General features: G+C 38.1%; 1 protein-coding gene across 1 annotated transcript; it reads right to left on the reverse strand.

Moving 5' to 3' along the window:
• Window positions 1-121: 121 nt before the first annotated feature.
• Window positions 122-12,661, reverse strand: LUM (lumican). The gene is made up of 3 exons (XM_074869414.1): window positions 12,426-12,661; window positions 8,446-9,342; window positions 122-1,160 (listed from the first exon to the last, which is right to left on the reverse strand). The coding sequence occupies exons 2-3, from the start codon at window positions 9,320-9,322 to the stop codon at window positions 1,006-1,008; spliced, it is 1,032 nt and encodes a 343-aa protein (XP_074725515.1). The 5' UTR covers window positions 9,323-9,342; window positions 12,426-12,661; the 3' UTR covers window positions 122-1,005.
• Between the last annotated feature and the right edge of the window lie 11,496 nt (window positions 12,662-24,157).

Here is a 24,157-nt window from a genome sequence, read left to right on the forward strand (position 1 = left end):
TACTATTTCATAGTGCTGTGACTCCCAGACTGAAAACTTCATTCAACATCTACTTAATGGCCAACACAAGTGCAGTGGAATATGTTAAATTATATATTTACAAACATATTGAAACTTGAAAGTAGACAAAACAGTTTATTTAACCTTACAATAAATTTTAATAATAATAGAATAGCTTAGATTATCTTGTCTTAACCTGATTTTTTTTTTTAAATTTATAAAAGACTGAAACATATTTGACAATGATATGGACACAAAAATACTATTTGCTATGTTTTATTTTCTACAATCTGGTTAAAAGTAGCATGCAAGTAATTGAATAAAAATACTTGTATATATGACTTATTTTGAAATAATTATACCATCAATGGATAAAAATCTTACCATGAAAGGTTAAATGAAAGTATGACAAAAAGAAGAGTAAGCAATTTTTTAACCTGAAGATTGTTTCCCTGTTATCTTTCACATATTCCATAAATTTAATATCATGGGCTCTGAAAACATATTTTAATACATTTTAAATTGTTCTTAGATTGTTAAATCATTTTTTCCATTGTAATTAATAACAATATGAGAAAGGCAGGAATAATTAAGAAAGATGGATTGGTTGGAGAGGAATCAAGTATTTACACGGGGTAGCCCATACTGCTCAGCACTTTGATGAAACCCACCTGACTTCCATGTAAGTCTGGTACCAGCTGTCATGTATTGCATGCATGGACATAGATTTCTATGAAATTGAATGCTTTTCATCAACTTACCTAGACAGATGAAGGCATATTTTGCACCACATCTGGTCATTCTTGTGTTTTCTAAATACAACCATTTGTAAAAATATGCACAGGTTTCCTTAAGGTTGCCAAGTGCATGCTAAATATTAACAAACAGAATGGATAATATGCAGATTGACACTTTTTAAAAGGCATATTCTAATTTTAAAGAGCTATCATGATGTAATTCCTGTAGCTACTACCCCTAGAAGGGAACTGGATGCTCCCAGGTATCTCACTCCAGTGAAATCTCAGCAGCTACCCGAAGACAGTTGTACATCTCCTGTGGCAAGTCAGCCCGAGTGAGATTGTTTCCATCCAGGCGCAAATGTGTGATCTTGGAATAGGTCATTGGCCCAACAACCTTACAGAAGCTGCTTAATGGGAACTCTGAAACAAAGGGAACATGAATAAGAGAAAGCATGAATAATTATGACAAATAGGACAAAATTATTATTTTTCTGATTTTTTTATTTTATTTGGAAATTGTGACCTTAAATTTATTCTACTATTTTTTAATATTTTGCATGTCCACTAATGTAATTTTTCATGAGTTTACTGGCACTTGAGGGGCTTGTGTTAGAAGAGGTTCCTTCCATTAGTGTGAGAGGTTCAGAATTTCAAACTAAGTTTTTCAAGTGCTATGAGATCCCAGGATCCATTTGAATTTGATTTTTAAGACTTCAGATTTTATATAGAGGTCTAATCTAGAATTTAGAAAAAAACAAAATCTCCAGTAAAACTGGAGGTACAGAGGGAGGAAACAATCATGCTGGGTACATTATGATGGAAGGGTAAAACAGTGCTACATAAGATATTGAATGAAGTAAAAAGTTTCTGGAGAAGTTGAAACCAGGAGTATTACATTTATAGTGTATACTTGAACATTTCCAGAACAGCAGGATTAAAAGGTGAGTGTAAATGTTAAAAGTTTTACTAAAATATTTATATTTATTGTAATTTATATATCATTATATATATAGCTTTTATTCAGTTGAAATATCATTTGGTTCACATAACACCAGACAGGTCTTGAATAGAAAACTATGTCTTGTATCTTTTGAGCAATATTAACTGTAAACTAGAAATTACATAAGGCAGAGAAATTCGGTGTTCAGAATCTTCTTCAGGCAATTGACATCAGTTGAATTCACACAGAAAATATTTTAAAAGGACTCCTTCAACAAACCCATTCACCAACATGCAGACAAATTTCATATCTTCAATTGTTTTTATGTTGCAAAGGACTAGCTCATAATTTCTGAGAAATCAGGGTAGTGTTATCAAAATTGGATACCATTTTAACTAATTATCATAGGTCATTCCTGGACTTTTGAAAACATCACCTTATATATCTTTTCTGCATGACTATTTAACTCATCTAAGAAAATGTTATGACCAACGTCATGTTGTAGTACTAAAGGAAGTGGAGGAAACGTATTTCATATCTCCACTTTAACTTCACAGAATCACAGAATCATCTAGGTTGGAAAAGACCTTGAAGATCACCTAGTACAACCATTAACCTTACACTGATCATTCTCAACTACACCATATCCTTAAGCACTATGTCAACCTGACTCTTAAACACCTCCAGGGATGGGGTCTCCACCACTGCCCTGGGCAGCCCATTCCAATGCCTAACAACTTGTTCTGTAAAGAAATACTTCCTAATATCTAGTCTAAACCTTCCCTGGCGCAACTTGAGGCCATTCCCTGTTGTCCTATCGCTTGTTACTTCATTGAAGAGACTCATCCCCAGCTCTCTGCAACCTCCTTTCAGGTAGTTGTAGAGGGCGATGAGGCCTCCCTTCAGCCTCCTCCTCTCTAGATTAAGCAGCCCCAGTTCCCTCAGCCACTCCTCATAAGACCTGTGCTCCAGACCCTTCACCAACTTCGTTGCCCTTCTTTGGACACGCTCGAGTAATTCAATGTCCTTTTTGTAGTGAGGGGCCCAAAACTGAACACAGTCATCGAGGTGCGGCCTCACCAGTGCCGAGTACAGGGGTAAGATCACTTCCCTGTCCCTGCTGGCCACGCTATTTCTGATACAAGCCAGGATACCATTGGCCTTCTTGGCCACCTGGGCACACTGCTGGCTCATGTTCAGCTGGCTGTCAATCAACACCCCCAGGTCCCTCTCTGACTGGCAGCTCTCCAGCCACTCCTCCCCAAGCCTGTAGTGCTGCTGGGGGTTGTTGTGGCCCAAGTGCAGCACCCAGCATTTGGCCTTATTGAAACTCCTACAGTTGGCCTTAGTCCATTGCTCCAGCCTGTCCAGATCTCTCTGCAGAGCCTCCCTACCCTCGAGCAGATCAACACTCCCACCCAACTTGGTGTCATCTGCAAACTTACTGAGGGTGCACTCAATCCCCTCATCTAGATCATCAATAAAGATTTTAAACATGAGTGGCCCCAAAACCGAGCCCTGGGGGACACCACTCGTGACCGGCCGCCAACTGGATTTAGCTCTGTTCACCACAACTCTTTGGGCCTGACCATCTAGCCAGTTTTTTACCCAGCAAGTTTTTTACCCAGCAAAGCCCATCCAAGCCACAAGCAGCCAGTTTTGCCAGGAGAATGCTGTGGGAAACGGTGTCAAAGGCCTTACTAAAGTCAAGGTAGACAACATCCACAGCCTTTCCCTCATCCAATAAGCAGGTCGCCCTGTTGTAGAAGGAGATCATGTTTGTCAAGCAGGACCTGCCTTTCATAAACCCATGCTGACTGGGCCTGATCATCTGGTTGTCCCGCAATTCAATTGGATACTTTCAGAACTGGCATTACAATAATCTGCTATCATTGATGAAACATGACTTGCATAAACTAAGAATAAAAGTACACCCATCTGTGCAGGCAGCTCTTTAAAGCATGAGAGCTTAAGTAATTTTTTGGAAACAGAAATATGTTGAAGAATGGGTAAGGATTTGTGTATCTTTCACAAAATAAATTGCTTTCAGTAGGGATTAAGGAAATATATTTAAAATGTTAGCTCTTGATCACCAATTTGATTAAGCAGATAAAAACAATTTTCTAGATTTTGTATATTGTACATCCTCCTTTTGGAAGGGTAAGAGATAATATGCATCCTTAATGGCACATTTATTTGGCAGTCTATATTGCAATATAGTAAGACTGCAGACCAATTCTGATACTTAAAAACTTTCTAAATATACTTATTTGTTTTTTTTCATATTGTTACTTCTAAGAATAAATACTAACATTTAGTTGCAAAGCAAGGTATGCTTATACAAGTTAGACAGATGCTTAACTACTCAAAGAATGTAAACTTCATGCATATAAACCACAAAATTTATCTGTGTTACCAAAATACTCATCTGTGTTGACTGTTTATGAGACTGAAAGCATTTTGGAACTAGATGCAGATCTAGTTCTCACAGAATTCAAAGGAACTCTGTCATAGACTTCAGTGGGATTTGTCTCCAATATTTGTGCATACAGTTTGCATTTGTGTATTAATTTTTTATACAGTTCATATAATTTTCAGTTATTAAAATCATATTAAAAATGTTTGTTTTCTAATTACAGACTCCACTAACAGAAAATAAGATGTGGGTTTTGTGAATGCACTTGATGTGCTTTTACCTATATAATCTGTATGGGATTTGCAGTCAGTGAGACTAGAGCACTGTTGCATAAAATAGGTCAGTAGCTTGCTTCCTCCTTTATTACACTTATGAATGTTTCAGGTGTTAAAATGTCTTCCTGAATTTATAATATTCAGGTCCAGAGGCAGTGTACCTGGAATTTTGCCACTAGTGTGGCATTCATATTTTCCCAACACAGAATTCCTGCATGAGCCAGACACTGAGAGAATAAGAAGGGTTGGATGAAAATTGGATTTTCATCTGAACAATTATTTTCCCACTAAAAGTATCTGTCACCGTAAGAAATTCTGATATTCTAGCAAACTACCTGAATATTTGAAATATCTGGGGAACAATAAAAGATCAGGAACAGGCATCTCTCCCTCTCCTCTCCTCTCCTCTCCTCTCCTCTCCTCTCCTCTCCTCTCCTCTCCTCTCCTCTCCTCTCCTCTCCTCTCCTCTCCTCTCCTCTCCTCTCCTCTCCTCTCCTCTCCTCTCCTCTCCTCTCCTCTCCTCTCCTCTCCTCTCCTCTCCTCTCCTCTCCTCTCCTCTCCTCTCCTCTCCTCTCCTCTCCTCTCCTCTCCTCTCCTCTCCTCTCCTCTCCTCTCCTCTCCTCTCCTCTCCTCTCCTCTCCTCTCCTCTCCTCTCCTCTCCTCTCCTCTCCTCTCCCATAACTACAGAGAAAAATAGGAGCATATAAACACTTATTTTTAGACAGAATTAATTTTTTTACTATATACCAAGTGAGAGTATATCCCTTGTACATCAGGAGCAGAAGCAGCCTTTAGCTGAGAGGAAGATTAACTATGCAAAGATCCCTTGTTCAGGTGTGCAATACAGTGGATAATCCTAATGGGAACTGAAGTCCCATAGTCAACCTTACTGGTCTGTGGTCCCACAGTATGTGAGTCATTTCTGCATAGGCCGTTGTAAAGAAATCCTTTTGGGTTTTGTGGAGTTAGCGAGATAATAGACCATAAAGCACCTCCACAACTAACTCCGTTTAGAATAAGTACAATTACGGTACATGTACTGATCCAGTCGATGGACTGAAATGGAATATGTGGCCCCTTAACTGTCCTCTGGAACATTTTCATGGTCCCCCTTGTTTCACGCACGCTCCATTCACATGCTATCTTCTTGCTGGGATTTCATGTGGAAGCAACAACTCTCTCTCCTTAATCCTTTACAAGTACAAATGAAATATGAAGAAGTCTGCCTTTGGACCCTTTTCTTGTATCACTGAACCTCTATGATTCCTGTACTTTTTTCCATTCTGCAGAGTTGCTTTTTGCCTTCATGAGTCTGCAAAACAAGTATATATATGTATATACATATATATATATATATAATCCTAATGGCATCTTAAAAGGATGGTAACAAACCATTGCTATTAAACAGAAAATCCCACCCTTAAATTACTACTAATAAGAAATATTAAAAAAAGAATTTTCAATTTAGAAGTTACAGTTTAGATTTGAGGTGTGGAGAAAGCAAAGACTTCTATAAATCTTCTGTGGTCCTATGCTAACTTGGAGATCAAACCAGCCTCAAGTACAGTAGGTGGAGTATAGAGTTGATACCTAACTTGCATTCAATATAATGGATGTGCTTCAATTTATGAGTTAGAGATCAGAGGAATTACTCTGAATTTGTCTTCACTCCAGTTTGCTATCCACTTTGCCCACTGCACCTAGTATCACAGATGAAGACAGAACATACTGAAGTGAAGCCAATTCTGCTACAAATTTTTTTATGTATATATTCATCAACTTTTGTTCAAAAAGCTTAAAGTCACTCAAATGAGTGTATTTCTCAAACAGCTAACTTTTTATGTATGCCAGTGCATAATGACTGTAGCAAGCCCAGAATGAAACTCATGGAAAATAATTTAGAGAAATATTTCCTTTCTTTCTGGTAATATCAAAAGGGTTGGAACCAGATTACTCTTTCTTAGACAAATATGAATGTTAATTGGTAACCTAAAGGTACCTGAGAAAAAGGGAGAGCATAACAAATCAAGAACTATGGAGAAATATATTTATGTTAGATTTCAGTATAAGTGAAATCTTTAAGCTATGGAAGCACAATCTGAAAGTTTATACATTTTGAACATTTTAGGACAAATTATCATTACCCTTAATACAGAAATCTCCCTCTCACAGTATATGTGTACCATGGGCCATGGTATGGAAGGGAAGTTGGCCTTGTTTACGGTCATCCTTACACAAATCTCTGGCAAATTATAATATTTTATTAAAAAAATAAACTGGTTATTGTTGAAAGGTCAACCAACTCAATTTTTAGAAAGACTAAGCACTCACAGCTATAGGTCAGGTGTAAAGAATAATGAACTGCAAAGACTTTGATCACTCTGTATCTAGTACTTTATTAAACTGAAATGCTTATTTCTAACTAAATTTTCTGCCACATTGTCAATTAGCATCTTAGGGAACACAATGTCATACCTGTGAAATTAGATACTCAAGAAAGTTTATTATTGAAGTCTGCTAGATTTTATGGTTAAGCAAAAGCCAGTAAATCAGAGTTCTTTTACATCAGTCCACAGGGTAGCGATGACAGTGAAGCAGTAAACAGTGCACACCCACTCACACCATCCTCCTCTGTTGCTGACCAGTACTCTAGATATACAGCTTTCATTGCAAAATTAAATTGTCACAGTACTTGACTCAGAAGTCGTTGGAAATGTAAATGGAAAGCAAACTCAGTACCTGGGTATTTTGCAGAAGGCTCAGAGCAACCACTCTAAGCAGGGAAAATTGCCTCATATATCTCATGAGAAATTAAACATCATCATTATTAGCTCCTTTAGGAAAGGAAGAGTATCTGATAGAGTTCTACAGGTCACTGTATGTGGTGCCTCAGGTGGGAAGCATTAACTCACTGTTTTCCCTCATCAAAACACAGAACTGAGATGTAACAGGAAAAAAAATTCATAACATTGAGGAGAATGTGAAGCATAGTAAATACAAAACATTTCAGAAGATCTTGCCCTCTGCACTGAAATATTTGGATTTAAAAAATACATCTGTATGGAGTTAGCTATGCGTGGAATAGCTAACACTGATATCCTAAATCCCTGATAGATACAGCAGGCAAACAGAAGAGAGGGTTTTATGGTTTACTTTATGCCAGCTAGCCAGATGATGTAAGTCCTCCTGCAGAAACAGTGTTATGTTTGACATATCTGCCACTCCATCAGGGACCACCACCAACAGAGGTGCAGCTGGAGAGCTTCTTACGATGGTGAGGCCTCCCCAACTCTCCAACACCTCCTTCCCTCCCCAGGATTAGGACAGCCTTGTAAAGGCCTTGTCTCAGTAGAAACCTCCATGATCTCATGCAAGGTGTGACATTTATTGACTGCAGAATGTACATTTTTTCAAATCATCACTGAATGGAGACAAGCTTGCCACCTGATCATACAATGTGGGAATTGAAAGAAAAAACAACAGGGACAGCTGTTTGGATTTCAAGATGGATTTGGAGGGATACTGCATGAGAGAAGGAAGGAAAGAGAAAAAAGTAGCTTCTTTGCTGTATCTTTTTCACTGTGCCTTGTGCCTGATACCTTATGAATTTTTTATCTTCTCCCTCTTTCCTCTCACTTTCACTACCAGACTCCTAAAAGGTTACACATACCATAGTCAGATCCTCAGCTGATATCTGTCTCTTTTTGCTGACTTATGAATTCTGAACATATTCCTCACTGATCAAACTTTTTGCACTGTTTTTTCCGCAATTGTATAAGACAACTCCATTGGCTTCTATGGAGTTACTCCGGTTTACTTGAGATGAGAATTTGACCAATAATACCCACATTAGTATGAAAACAGAAATTTCTCTCTTTAAGGTTAATTTGAGTAGCTATCAGATATCTGTGTTTTAACATTTATGTGGACAACAGTCAGAAAAATGTTACTGTGCTAACAGTCTAACCAGTACCATTTCTTCAGAATGGTTGATCTACCCCTTCAGATACTTGCATTGACCATCAGTGTCTGGACTGTGGTGAATATTAATGAAAATATGCAAATTTAACTCACTGTTAATTTTGTTGACTTGGAGGTAGAAGTTTTCAAGGTTCTCACTGACTGTTGGAATACTCTTCAGCTGATTGAAGGAGAGATCCAACTCAACCAGTGATGTGATATTGAAGACATTGCCTGGTATTCCAGAATCTGTTAATTTATTGTGGGATAAACGTAAATATTGCAGGGCTTTAAAACCTTGGAAATACTCATCGGGAACATTGGAGATCTGGTTATTATCAAAGTACAGCATGAGTAAGGAGTGAGGCAGTCCTGTTGGTAGCTTTGTAAGTCGATTGAAGCTTAAGTCAAGATACAAAAGTGAATTCAGGCCTTTAAAAGCCCCAGAAATAGAATCTGCTTTCAGCTGGTTGTTCTGGAGGTGAATGACAGTCAGATTCACCAGTCCCTCAAGTGCACCAGGATTGACTTTTGTGATCTTGTTGTGACTTAACTGCAGGTCATCCAGAGTTTTGGGGAGTGGTCCAACAGCTTCAGTCAAATTGTTGTAGTTAATGTGAAGTTTCTTCAGATGTTTTAGTTTAGAGAAGACTCTTCCCTTAATTTTTGAATTTTCCAAATGGTTGTGATCTAGGATCAGCCACTGTAGGTCTGTTACATTATCAAACGTGTTCTCTTCAATGCCCTCAATCATATTGTTTCGAAGATAAAGGTATTTTATTCCACTTGGTACAATTGGAATGGTTTTCAGTTTAAGATTGTCACAATACATGGCAGTAGGGTAGCTTAAAGGACAATTACATTCTGGGGCACAGACTGCTGAGGATGGCCCAAAAGGATCATAGCCGTAATCATCTCCAGGACCATAGTCATACTGGCAAAAAATGCCACTAATCAATAACAGAAAGACAGGTAGGGAGTTTAAAGTCATCTTTGCAATGTGTCTTGTCCCTGTATGGTGAAAGGGAATAAAAAAGTTATAACTTTAATTTTTTCTCTCTTTCAGCAGTATTTGAACCACATAAAGATTATAATAAAAAACTAGTTAATTTAGGCTTCCTGTGTAAAGCAATTAATTAAGAAAAAATATAATAGTTTGTAAGTATTGCATTGTTACTATTAGAAACCTACAGTTGTGTTATAATCTGTTTTGTGATATAAAATTGCAGGCCATTTTGCTATTGTAAGGAAAACATTCAACATTCTTTATATCTTCCTGCATTTATTCATTAAGTCACAAGAAGGATGATGAAGTCCAAGTTTTTTAAGCTTGGCACAGAAGTTTTCATGTTCAGAGGCAGTTCTGCCATTTGAGTTCTATCAAGCATTCATAATATACTGAATTGCCTCATATCTAAATAACGTGGCAATTTGACTTAAGTTTGAAACAGCAGGGAAGTTACAATCTGAGGGTAATGATCTGCTGTATAGTGTGTTGTTAAGATGCCTGTAGCTTGAAATATTTTCTTCTCATGGTTCATGTCCACTAAGTTTCTTATTCACTTAAAGAACAAACTAATAGAAATATATAGAATATTCTCTTGGACATGTCAAACAACCAGCACTGCATATGTATGCCTGTGTATACTCTAATATGGATCTACAGTGGATCTGAAATGACTCAATTTCAGCTAGTGCAGATGTTCTTGCAAATTCTATATATAACAATAAATGTGTTGATTACATTGTATGTCCATTCTAAATCAATAGAATAATAAAGTATTGACTTCACATAATTGGTCTTCCAGTTCACATGACAGCAAAAAGATGTTCAGTGTCCTTGGGAATGTTTTGCTGTGTTCCAATATGAGTGGTCACACCTTACTTTTTAAGAGCATAACTTTCTTGTCAGATACTCCACAGTATCTTCACAGATTAGCATCTTGCTTTTATTTCTTACTACCTAGATAGATGTTGTGTTGGAAAAGTGGGTCTAACATCACTGAAGTCAGTGAGCTTACTTTGATTTTCACCAGTAAAACAAAAGGCTCGGTGTACTCAACTACTGTTCAGAGAGTGAGATGATTAAGAATATCCTTAGAACCTTCTTGAGTTCTCAAGTAATTTCAGAAAGTATGTGAAGCCTGTAAACAGACCACCAGACATAGATCTCAGATCTGGGCAATCTTCCAGAAGAGTAAATTTGTCTTGCTCTTGGCATTGTTTAGTGTTATACAGAGTACAGTGTTAAAATGCAGGGCCATAGATAGAAAGCCTTCCCTAATTCTAAATTTCCTTGCTTTTGTTGACTTGATAAAAGCCACATTACATTCTAGCCAGCTAACAATCTCAACTAAAGTACCTTTAGGCAGAGCCTATTGATCTCAAGCAGCACAGCACAAAGATTTTTTAAAAAATATTCTCATGTTATCTTCAGTCAAACACCCACAAAGTCCCTCTGCAAGATACTAAGCTGCTGTCCCCTGAATAAGGAGAATGATTGCATATCTTTTCCATGGTGTTGATCACATCACATTTACCTAATTACAAACCACAGAATAGAGCAATCATTGGAATATGAGTTATCAGTGTAATTTCCTTTGTCTGTTCTTCATTACTGCAGGAGAACATGAAAACTCAACCATCAGTCCCCTGCTGGTATAAGTAAGTACAGCTCCTCTGAAAGCAAAGACACTACATTGAGAGAAATCAGCTCAAAATCTGGTCCTATTTAGGTACTAAGCATTAAGGATGGGGGACTAACTGCTTCTGTATTCAAAGTGTAAGACAGAGTGTAATGAAGTTCTTGGACGACACTCTTTGACCTTACAGTGACATTTTTGCACATCTGCATCATTTTACAGTCTTACTGATAAAGTAGCATAAATATCTTATTTTAAATTCAAATTATATTGTTCTTCTAGTTTTAAATTATATTTGCAATGCTAAATTTTGTTACTGATATCATAAGCTGATATTTCTTTTAAACAGTATACAATGTTTAACTGCTCTGCAGAACCCTGGAAGTAATCTTAACAGTTAGACAGCAAGTGTTTTGAATTATTTTATCAACAACATTTTAAAATGTAGGTGACAATTCTGTAGTACAAGGGCATATGAACATGTGTGTGACATAAAATAGCACAGTAAAATACACGTGTAGTGTAGTTAACTAGTTTTATTCATGGATTTCTCATTCACTTATCTAAATGTTTCTCTGTCAGAAGTGTAAAAGGTAAATAGATCATGTGCACATGCTTGTTTGTTGCACTGAATTATATGAATCCAAAAGATAAAATCAGAATACATTCTTAGACATTTATCTTAAAACATAAGCATGCTTTAACTAATTGCCTGCATTTGTTCTAACCAGTTATGTTGTAAAATACCTGTGAAAATATTTGTGAAGTTGCTCAGGCAACTTGCCAAAACATACTAAACGGCAAATATGTGATTTTGGAAAAATGCTTACTACAGTAGACAAACTATTCAAGCTATTTTGGAGCTAGTCTATACTACCTTAATTCTAAAGCTATTGTGAAACAAAATATACATAAGCTTATCATTCAATCAGCCTTAGACTAAATATACATTAATTATGCAGCATAACATTTTACACAGTTTGCAAAAGATTTAATTTTAAAAAGTTTCAATACTATATTTAAAATGCGTTTTAAAATTAACCAAAAATTTCAAATTACCCATAATTTTCTTCCCATTGTTTACTTGATTAATTATTTGAATATCAGGATACCTTGCCTTTTTGTAAAATGAAGCAAAATGATTTAACAAATGGAGTCTGTGGAGCTCTTACTAATAGATTATGAATGAGTAAGTAAGCAGTGAGTAGTCCGACAAATTTCTTTGTACTGTACATCAAGTCTTCTGAAGTAGAACAAAACAGACTAAAAAAGTGCAACACTGATGCACAAAATATGTGAGATTGTTTTAAGGAAACTGAGAAAGTGAATCCACCAAGCAACTGTTGATTTGTGTTCAATTTACAAATTGGCAAACTTATCCTGACATGTTTTCCAATTACAGCTACATTTAAATAGCTGAACATTACAGTTAAAACATGCAGCAGCACTTACCTTACTGCCTTGAAGCTGCTTTCCTTAATTCCCAGAGCAGATGCAATAAGGGACTGTATCAACCAATATATGCTGTAAACAGTGTCAGGAGGTAAAAGTCTGCCAGATCTTCTGTGTTACAAGGGGAAAAAAAAAAAAGCAAAAAAAAAAAAGCCCTAGTCACGCTGTTCTCTGAAGCTGCTATGTCATCATGGTGATCTTGTGGTGTGGCATGTGCAAAAATGCAGCTCTCTAATGAAGTGCAGGTGGATACCATATATTGTACAAGGACAACCCATCTGTTATTCCTGTGGGATGAAAAAATGATCAGTGTTTCACAAACCTGAGAAAGTTTAGATCACTAGCCATAGCCTTGTACAAGGAATTTTTGTATTTTAGAGGGAAAACATTTTTGATAGATTGTAAAAGAGATTGCAAACAGACTTTTGTTTTCCAGCTTATTTTATACTGCTAGACATGAGCTAACAAATAGCACTCAGACCTCAATGTTGCTGTGCTTCTTCAGCCAAGTGACTCATTCATTTTTCTGCCTTTTTCTTTAACTATCTTATGTCCACAGTAAAATATCCTTAATAAAAGTTTTAGCTTAAGGATCAGAATGAAAGGTGCAAGATTGTCTTTGAATTTTAACCTGTTCCACAACATTAAATATTGTGTTCAAAGTTTCTTCTGCAAAATATTGGAATTTATTTGGTCTGGAGATTTTCTTTGGTGATTGAATGTATGTTTGTTTAATAAAAACATATCCTAGGAACTGCTTTTCAGCAGTTACTGTAAACTCACTTTATACATTTGTTCATTTTTGCACTTACAGCTTTCTCCAGTTTTTCAGAATCTGGAACTACTCAGCTTTACGTTGTCTGTTTCTTATTCCATGGATGTAGTTCAAGAATGCATCTTAAAGCTTGGATGAAATGCTATTTTCACCAGGCAATGCCAAAAAATAATGCATTAAGACAGTAACTCTTTAAAGTGGATCTTAATGTTTCCATTGAACTTTCCCTTATCTCTAGATGTCTTCCCTTTTAATGGGATGCAAGCTCTTTCTTATAAAGTTGGATGGCGACAAATGTGAAACGTGCATATAGAAAGCATGCGCAAGCCATTTTAAAGTGTCTTGTGTGTTTAGTTGTATTTGACTGCAATTGTTGGGGGGACAGATCAAGTTTTTTGTCTGTTATCAACTGGTTATCTTTATGAAATGTCATGGTACAGGATGTGGCTGGGTTGTAGAACCCTAGCAGCTTCCAGAAGAGGAGCCTGCATGTGGGCTTCCCCCAAAATCTGCTGCTGATGCATCTGGGCCTCCATGCCAGTGGCTTGGCATGATTCAGTGCCCATCACTGAGAACAGAAAAGATGCTAAGTGATTACGGACCTCTGTGCTTCTGCAGTAACACAATTAGCAAACAAATTCGCCCAAGACAGAGTACCAAGTGCCAGTGCAGCCCATAGGGAGTGAATGTCACTCTTTTGGTGTTCTGACATCATGCCTGTCCCCGTGGGGTGGAAGAACCATTTACACATTAGGAAACATGCTGATGACAGACCATAACTACATTACTGTTTGAATGATGCAAATAAGTGAATGTGAAGCAGTGGGATTACGATAGTGAATTAAGCTAAGTAGGTGAAAAAGTACGCATGGTGTCAGAACTAGAAATGTGGAAGCGGACAAAGCTGTTGTTCTGCATGTGGACAAACGGAGACCAGATGGAGTTTCTCATGCACAGTATGATACTTATCTGAAAATTACTTAATTACTCTCAGCTGATCAAGGAAAACCTAAACTGTAGCCTTGACTGTAAATGGGGCAACAAGCAGGAATATTCACCAAAAGATCAATTAGAATAAAGGAAAGATTTTTAATACAGAAAGACATGCCCCTTAAGTCAATACTGAGGTTTGGTCTGTTGGATAAGGTACAGCAAACTGAGCAATGGAGCATAATGTTTGTAAATAAAATTTTAAAACTCACAGGAAAGGCACTAGCTGTGTTTTTTCTGATTAAAGATTTTTTTTGAAGGATAAGCTCAATATTATAATAAATTAATACATTTTTTGATCTTTCAGTAATAGATGTAGTTTTACATTTGCAGTACATATGGAATTGTACTTTGGCTGCAAATACAGGATAGTGTAGGCTTAATATGTTTGTGGCACAGTTATATTTATGCACCAGTTGTTTAATACATTGATTTCTGTAGGTCCAGTATACATCCTTTTTTCTCATTCTATTAACAGAAATACAAAGCATGCATATTTTTATAACTTGTAGAAAAATCTTATTAAACAAACGTGATGATATTTTGCAATTAACATATGGTAAAAGCTTGGGTCACATTCAATTTAGCTGGGTCTTTTTCATTCATATAGTACCTGTCTTGCTGACTGTTTTAAATTATCTACGTACATTGCACATTCAAAATGAAGAATCACATGCCTTCCAAGGATGAGATATAAAACAATCGATTTTTCCTTTAATAAGATTTTTGCCAACTCTCCACTCTGTTATTTAATACTGTTCCTTCAGCATCATTTTATATGCTTTCCTAATCTTACTGTTCTGACTCATGAAGCACTCAACTCATAAACCTCTGTTTGGGAGAGCAGGTAGGGACTAAAACCCAGCAAATGGAGGTATGGCTTCTTCTGTAGCAAAGGGTGGGAAAGTGGGTGGGTGATTTCTTCTTTCTGTCCTTATTTTTTCTTTGGGGGGGTTTTATGGGTGCCGTTCAGGGTCATTAAACAGCATGTGAACATAGTCTAGCTAATTTCCAAGGAATACACAAAATAATGTGTAAGTTTACCTGTATCATCTAAGTTGAAAACTGGTTATGAATATGCTTCATACCTGATAATGCCAGGACATATTGATATTGCATCTTTTCAGCAACTGTGGTCCTGGTTAAGCCATCTCAGTTTGCTTTCTCCAAAAGTAATTTTCTTCTTATTCTTTATTTATCCATTTTTCTTTGATGGGAAGTGTGATCAAAGCCTATTCTCATCTAGTTTTCTTCTGCTTGTGATAAATGAACAGAAATATTCCTTTTATTTGATTCAAATCTCCTTTCTTGTTAATTCATATTTCATGGCTGGAGATGGCCAAGAAGTCTGGTAGGTTGTAGTGAAAGAATCTGAAAGCAGAGCTCACTGCAAGTATATCACCTTGCAGTGGGTGAGATCTAGCCTTCAAATATTGTCTAGTTACGGTATTTTCCCTCTTTGCTTATCAGTGTTATCCTTTCTGACTTTTCTCTCCTGTAAAACTATCTTTTTTATAACTTCTAAGCACTTCTGCATAAAGGGAAACTCCTCCCAATCTGTTTACTTTTAACCTCCTTTTTCCCCAAAGACTCAAGTTACTAAAAGCTAATAGATATCTAAACCAACTGCTTCCTTTTAGTCTTAAACCTATGTACATAGATGTGTATCCTAAGAACAAAAAGATTTGGGTCCCAAAAATTAAGAGCAGGGTATCTGGGTCATAGGAACATATAGCCCAAGAAAAAGTGCTTGTGGAACTTTTCACATTGCCAAATAAAATGAATAGTGGGTTTTTGCACTAATCACTCATAATTTAAATTAAATACTACTCTCAAGATGAAATAAAGGCTAGTTCATTTTAATAGGCTACCTGTAGCAGAAAGTAAATAAATCTCCATTAAGGGAAAAGGCCATTCCATGGGCACCATATAGCAAACCACTTAAAGAGGTAGTGTAGTGTTTATGCATGATGTTTTCCATATCTCTAAATAGTGAATATATAGCCTGTTAGCCTATATATAGTGAATAAACAAAAATATGATATTGACTCAAATCTCCAGTAATAATTAGTTAAAAGTTTTTGTGAAGTCCTACAACATTTTGAAAATATTACTTAAGGCTGACTCATATCAAATGAGTTCCACTAAAAACAATTCAGTTCCAGATTCTGAAGGCTGTAGGTGCTTATTATTTTTTCATCTGAAAACTTCCATTCCTTCAAATTGAAATTTTATTTGTTCAGCCTCTACACTGCACTTACATGTTAAATGGAAAGTGTTAGAGCACATACTATAAGCATTACAAAATTTGTGGTGATCCAGATCCTTTTTTCCTTTCTCCTAAAAAGGAAATAGCAGCTTTGGAAATTTACAAAAATGGTAATAGTGGTACAACTTATTAGCAGACCGCAACAGATATTTCAGTTGAGTATGAATCTTTGTTTTTGTTGTTCTGAAAAATTGCTCACTGTTTTGCTTCAAACTTGAGAGTGTCTATATTATACTAGTTAACCTCCTCTCCATTGCTTTTCACACTGCTTTTGCACTAGACTGTACTTAATTTGATTCAAATTGTCAATGGCAAAATTCCTTTAAGTTGATTCAAAGCTTGATCAAACCTCTTTTATAAGAACTGCACAGATGAAGGCAAGATGCTTTTTTAAAAAACAGATTCCTATATATTTATAAACTGTACTTTGTGTTATAGCATTTAAAATGTTCTGTTCTATGTACAAAAGAATCAGGTGACCCTGGAACATGAACCAACCCAAATGATTCCTAAGGTAAAGAATGTAAGAGGATCTCAAGGAGTTGTTGAATTTGTGGGAAAGTTGTCATTACAGGTAAAAAATACAGTAGCAGCTCTGTATTTTTAACAGTACAGATAATTTATAGGAAAAGAAAGAGGTGGACTTGGCAAACTTGGCTAACTCACTGTGTATTTGTATATACTAATGCTGTATCAATGCAGACCTCCTTTGAAAATCATTGGGTGCTAAACATCTTCCCCTAACCTAAGCATGAGCAATATCTGTCTGCTTTCAGATCACTATTGTTTAAGGTCAGAAGGGATGTTGCATCATCTACATTGACCTGCTGTATAACACAAACCATTAAACTTCATCCTGTTACTGCTGTACTGAGTTCAACAAAATACCTTTGCCTACTTATGCTCCAGACAACATATAACCATGATCTGAGACATGAAAAGTTTTGGAATTTTCTAGTTTGGTGCAAAAATTTGTCGATTTTTGCCCAGGCTGGTTTCAGGACCTGGCAGGTTATGACAGGCACTTAGCACTTTCTTGTCTGTGGGCAGAAGGTTGCATCTTGGGGTAGCAGCTGACATAATTTAGACTGTGAATAAAGGCTTATTTATCACAGTTTTCATCCTTGTGTCTGCTAATGTGTACTTGCAGGCAGCATCCAGAAGTAGGGGGCTGGTTCCAAGGCTGGTAAAGGAGGGTCTGCTCAGTTAGCACAGACCCAGGGCATCCAGAAAACTTGAGGCTTATGAACTCAATAGGGTTGCCAGGTAGTACAGGAACTTCCAGTTTCACGCTTGCAGGGTGTATGGTGCGGTCCTGGGGAGTTGGCTGCCTCTGTGCATGCAGCTGCAGTGGGCAGCAGTTGCTGGGACAGTTTGCTCTATGAGACTTCAGTGGGAGTGGGAACTGCTGCCTCCTGCAAAGCTGGTTCACTGCATCGTGCTTCTCCACCAGACGCTGTCTCCCAGTGAGTTCCTATATCTGCAACACTTTGCCTAAAGTAATACAGCAGTAAGGTGCTATATGGTTTTGGTTTAGGTAGTCCTGAGAGGAGCAGGGAGTTGGACTCTGTCATGGTTTGAGCTCAGAGGGCAACTGAGTATTATGCAGTTGCTCACTGCCCCCTTTCCCCCCAGTGTTGGGAAGGAGAAAGTAAAGCAAAAGGCTCAGGAATTGAGATAGGGACAGAGAGGGATGATCCATCCATTATGGTCACAGGCAAAAGACAGACTCATTAGAGGAAGAACAAAAGATCATAAATTTAATACAGACGTTAACAACAACAACACTTAACAGACAGAGTAGGACCATGAGGAGCATTACCACATCTTGAAAACACCTTCCCCTAGATGGTCCCTTCTTCTCTGGCTCAGCTTTGCTCCCAATTTCTCTACTTTCTCCCTCTCAGCAGCACAGAGGGCAGGGAACAGGGAGTGCAGTCAGTCCTGCTGTTTCTTCCACCTCATAGTGGGGGGAACTTCTGGTATTCTTCCCCTGTCCCAGTGTGGTCCCCCTCTCACAGGAGACAGTCCTCCACAAACTCTCTCTAACATGAGTCACTCCCACGGGCATGTGGGTCACCCCTGCATGTTGCAGTTCTCCCAGTGCTGAAATGCAACAGCGCGGCCTTCTTCCCATGGGGTCCCAGCCTTCTTCAGGCTCAGTCATCTGGGTCAGCATGGGGCCCCCCACAGGCCACAAATCGGTATCTGCTCCACCGGTGACCTCCATGAGTGGCAGGGGGATCGGCCCTGCTGTCTCACCACAGGATACAGGGGAGTTTCTGCTCCAGTGCACCTCCCACCCTTCTCCTCCTTTCTTCCATTGACCTCGGTGTTTGCACAGATGTTCTCCTCACAACTTCTCCTCACAATTCCCACAACTCCTCCCTGCTTCCCCTTCTTAAGTAAGTTATTGCAGAGGTGTAACTAATTGGTATGACCTTTGGTGCAAAGGTGGGTCCAACTTGGAGCTGAGGGATTGTCGAGAAGCTTCTCACAGGGGGCCATCAATGTAGCCACCTCCCCTGCTACCAAAAACCCCCACCACTCACTCAAACCAGGACAGACTCGGTGATTCTTATGGGTCCCTTCTGACCCAAGATATTCCACAATTCTATGATTCTGTGTAGAAAGCAGTAGTCTGGTGTGCAGCCACATACACCTTAGCTTTGAATAGGATGTCCAGGCAACCAACACATAGCGTTTGGCCTTCTTACAGTTGATGTGACCCTCTACTGGAACATATCCACTTGGTGATAAATTGTCTTCGCCATGAAGATGGGAGAGTTTGGGAGCCACTTTATGTGCTTTTTTTTTTGAAGTACCACTCATTGTCATTTTTAAAATTAAACACCTCGGAAAAATCTACTGCTACTACAGAAGACTCCCTTACCTACCAAGTTTACAATCTCATGAGCAAGTAAAGGCTTGCTAGATAATAGTTACTATATTATTAGTTTTCTATTAGTATCTATTCTGACATTAGCTGACACTGAATTCATTATCAGCTGAATGCTGTAACAGATTTTTACATTGTTTTTCCTGGGACTGATGGGAGGTTAATAGCCTCGAGGTATCTCCCTATTTGTAGTCCATGAACAGTAACAACACACTGCTGTTCTGGTATTCCTAGGCTCATGAAAATGGACTGTGAATGTACCAAAGATCTCTTACGTGGCTTCCTAAGACATTTAAGTACAAATGATTATGACAACCCACTTTAAAAGTATTTATCACTAAGAAATATTATTTTGTTTTTTCCCCTTTGAAAGTAATATGATAGTCCTCATATGATAAAGGTACATCAGTCTGATGAAAGTACATCAGTCTACTCCAATTTCTACCATTGTCTTGTGTCTGTTTAGTTGTGGTTCTATAACATTACTAGAATTTATTTTCCTCATCATGAACTTAAGCTTCTTCCAACTATTTTCCATCATGCTATCTATGGATCTGTCACTGATATGTTCAGTACAACTCAGTTTTATTTTTGCCTTATTACTAATATGTACAGAGACACTTTTATATATACTTTATATTTCCTCATTCTTTGTATCTCATACTTGGTTTTTTCACTTCTAATTGCATTTCACTTTTCTACTGAAACAAGCAAGCTGATGGCTAAAATTGGTCTTTCTTGGTTGTAAAATCAGGGGGAAAGGTATTTGAGGACAATCTCATAAATTCTTTTTAAGTATAAGTATTCTTAGTTTTCTTCTAATTTTTTCCTCCCAGACAAATTTGCTCATCCTTTTCCTGTTTGGGGACATTGAGCTCCTCTGAAATACTGGCTGGAAATATGCTTCTGACCATATTAAATGGTCAGCTTTGGCAACCACCAGATTCCAATCCAGTGATTAACATGTCTTTATTCATCATAAGGAGGTCCAGAGTGGATTTACTTTATGTTGTATGCAATACCTTTTGTCTTAGGAACTGTGCAGTGTTGAGAAACCCTACTAATGCTTTATTATGGGCTGCATGGCACTGCTAGCAACATTTCACAAAATAAAATTTCCCATTAGAAACACTATTTTTTTCATAAAGTACTCCATCTTATATTTCATTAAGATTACTTCCACTTCTCTGTGAGATGTAGACCACCTTTTTTTATAAACTGTCTCAGATGCTGTATCTCACACTTCAGTCCTGAGAGACAGCAGACATGTGCTAGGAGTCCAAGCATCCCTCATGGTCAGTAAGGATCTAGTAAATAGAGTTATGGAGCCTAGGGAGTGATTCAACTCTCTAACACAGACACCATAACTGTATTCAGTTGACAGCTTACATTAGATGCTAAATGTAAGCATCTAATATCATTTGAGATGCTCTAAGGTATCCATCTCATCTGTATAGGATATGAGAAAGGACTTAAAGATCTGTCCCCTTTTCAAGTGGCACTTGGTGGCAATGCACAGTACTCCACAGTGCCTAATAAAAAGACATCTGCATTTAGGCAATTGCCTGTCATCAAGGGGCTTCAGTCAACTGGTGATGCACAGGCATCTACTGTTGTTTGACATGCCCTGGGCCGTACAGCACATCCAAGTGGGGCTGGTTGCTATGACAGGATCTTTGGGAGACCTGCCCTGTGCTGAAGTAGTGGCAGGAGGCCAGGCATATCTAAGCAATCTAGAATGTCATTAGACAAATGTTTTGGTACCTGAATTGTGCCCTTGGAGCACCAGTCCAGGAGTAACCAGTCTCTTAAGTGAGGTAATATCCTCACTTTGTGTAAACTGTCTGAACAGTATTTTCTCCAACAATTTTCTCTGTAGACGTCTCTTAGCTGAGTATTCAGCACAATGTCTGCAAAAAAAAACTGGAATCAACATCTATCACTTTAACTTTCCAGTAGTCTTTTTCATGTTTTCTTAATATTTAAAATTACTTTTGCTTATATAGATAAGTTATGCTACAAAACAGAATAGCATTTTCAAAAATGCTGCACCTTTTAGGAATAGCAATATGAAGCTAACCTAGAGGGAATTTCTTTCCTTATCTCTTCAAATGCTGGGTTGTACTTCCTTTTGGATTGTAGGTACGGAAAGTAAAACATTACAGTCAAATATTGTAACTCCTTCAAACTCTCATTTAGATCAGAACTCCATGTTATTAGCTGTATTTAAGCTGAACCCCCAGCCCTAGCTTGTTGTGGGTATGCTGTGCCTGGTTTTGTACCTGGCATTATCTTACTGACTTGATATCTGAGTTTGACCTTGGACCTGCCTACTCAGTAGACATCTGTCACTGGATGATTGGCCAGCCCTGGTTACAGTCACCAAACCAGCTCTGCTCTTCTTCATTTGCTGTTGTGGGACTGTACACTTTGCTCATGAGATTGCTGACCTGTCTTGTGTAACCACTGGCTCCCAGCTTGACTTCCCTTGCACCGCTGCCCTCTCTTGCTGAACCCTGACAAGCTCAGGGCAAGGACAAGGACTCGAGGTTAAATGTAGCTCCTGGGACAATGAGTAGTAGATGTCTAGGTAGGCAGAGGCTCTGAAGAGTATAGTCATATCAGAAACAACTTCCTGGTATACTCAAGGCCCTGGTATGGCATATGGAATCACAGAATGTTTTGAGTTGGAAAAGACCTTTAAAGATCACCTAGTCCAATCCCCCTGCCATGAGCAGGGACATCTTTCACTAGATCAGGTTGCTCAAAGCCCCGTCCAACCTGGTCTTGAACACTTCCAGGGAGGGAACATCCACTGCTTCTCTGGGCAACTTGTTCCAGTGTCTCACCACCCTCACAGTAAAGAATTTCTTCCTTATAGCTAATCTAAATCTACCCTCTTTCAGTTTAAAAGTTACCCCTCATCCTATCACTACACTCCCTGATAAAGAGTCCTTCCCCATCTTTCCTGTAGGCTCCCTTTAAATACTGGAAGGTCGCTATAAGGTCTCCCCTGAGCCTTCTCTAGGCTGAATAACCCCAACTCTCTCAGCCTGGCCTTATAAGGAGGATGCTCCAACCCCCCGATCATCTTCATGGCCCTCTTCTGGACCCACTCAAGCAGGTCCATGTCCTTTCTTGTGGTGGGGACCCCAGAACTGGGTGCATAACTCCAGACAGGGGTCTCACAAGAGCTGAGTAAAGGGGGGAGAATCACCCCCCTTGATCTGTTGACCACGCTTCTTTTTATGCAGCCCAGGATGTGACTGGCTTTCTGGGTTGCAAGAACACATTGCTGGCTCATACCCAATTTTCTACGCACCAGTATCCCAAAGTCCTTCTCTGCAGGGCTGATCTCAATGCATTCATCACACAGTCTGTGCTGATACTGGGATTTCCTTGGCCTTCATGAGTTTCAGATATGTTCATGTACACATGCTCTCATACCATCTCAGAAGCTGTCCATGAGGTAGCCAAGTGGATAGAAAGCTCTTTTATCACCTCTCTCTCACCTGAACTGTGAGGGAGGGTAGAGGGGGGGTGGGAGGCATCCTCATCTTCCTCCTCTGTAGGGCAGAGCTTTGATAAATGGGACATGTCTTCTTCAATTCTTATTCCTGCTGTCTTTTTCTTTTTCAGCTCTGCAGAATAATCTAAAATCACTGTGCAGTTGTATTTTTCCATAGTGTGAGCACATTCCCGATGCCTAAGATGTAGGGAATACAATCCTGTAGGTCAGAATTCTGGCAAGGAATTTCAAAGGAAATATATTCATTTCACAGTAATGTAGTATTTTGACAGCAGTAAGGAGCCTAATTACTTAACTTTTTCCATAACAATCCAATTATCTGCATCTGTTGAACAGAAATTCACACAATCTTCTCTATCTCCCTGTAACCTACACATGTAGTGGCTCCTACCATACATCAAAAATGACTGGCATATCTTTAAAGAACTTGGTACTGGAAATGACCAGTAAGGCATGGACGAGAAAAAAAATACCCAAAAGGTTAATATTTTCATTTAATTTTGTTGATGGCATGATGAAATATTAAATTGCCTGAGGTTTAGGACCTCTCAATCACTCTCTGTTAGCCCACACTTCAGAGACAGTGCTTTGTTTCAAGACTTCATTGCAACATACCTACTTTCTCCTTCCACATTAGAATGATGTGTATGGACAAACCTCTGAAGGATTATTCTCAGAAGTGAATAAGCCTTTTGAAGTTTTTTGGCTGTCTAGAGTTTCTAACATAGCCAAGTAATATTTAGAATGATTCTGTCCTTCATGTCAAGATTAGTTTATGCATTTTGAGATTACTCTTTTTTTATGCACTCTGGAATTTGGTTTATTCTTTATAATCTTTTGATTCCTGCAAAGATTCAATACCTTGAAATTAAAAGATGAAAGAATTCATCAGCAGAATACTACATGATTAGTTTAATTGATTCTGAGTTTTCCTGTTGAAAGGGCTTTCTAACATGCATTTAGTAGCAGACACATGGTCCCTATTTTCCATGCCTTTACATTGGGATTTGAACACTTTCAAAAAGTTACTGTGTGGAGGAGCACTAGCCTAATTCATCTCAATTAAAGTCTTCATCTGGAACCAATAATGTAACTTGTCCAAACCTGAAGTTCACAAAAATAGTACCAAAATCCTTAAGGTTTTTTCATTTAGATGTAATACATAGTTTATTAGTTGAAAATGAATAAAAGGTATAAGTGTGATTTCTCATAAATTATATATTTCAGTGCTGTTGAGTGAATAACATAAAGAACTGGAAAAAAAAACCCT

The sequence above is a fragment of the Strix uralensis genome, chromosome 5 (genome assembly GCF_047716275.1).
Source record: "Strix uralensis isolate ZFMK-TIS-50842 chromosome 5, bStrUra1, whole genome shotgun sequence".
NCBI lineage: Eukaryota > Metazoa > Chordata > Aves > Strigiformes > Strigidae > Strix > Strix uralensis.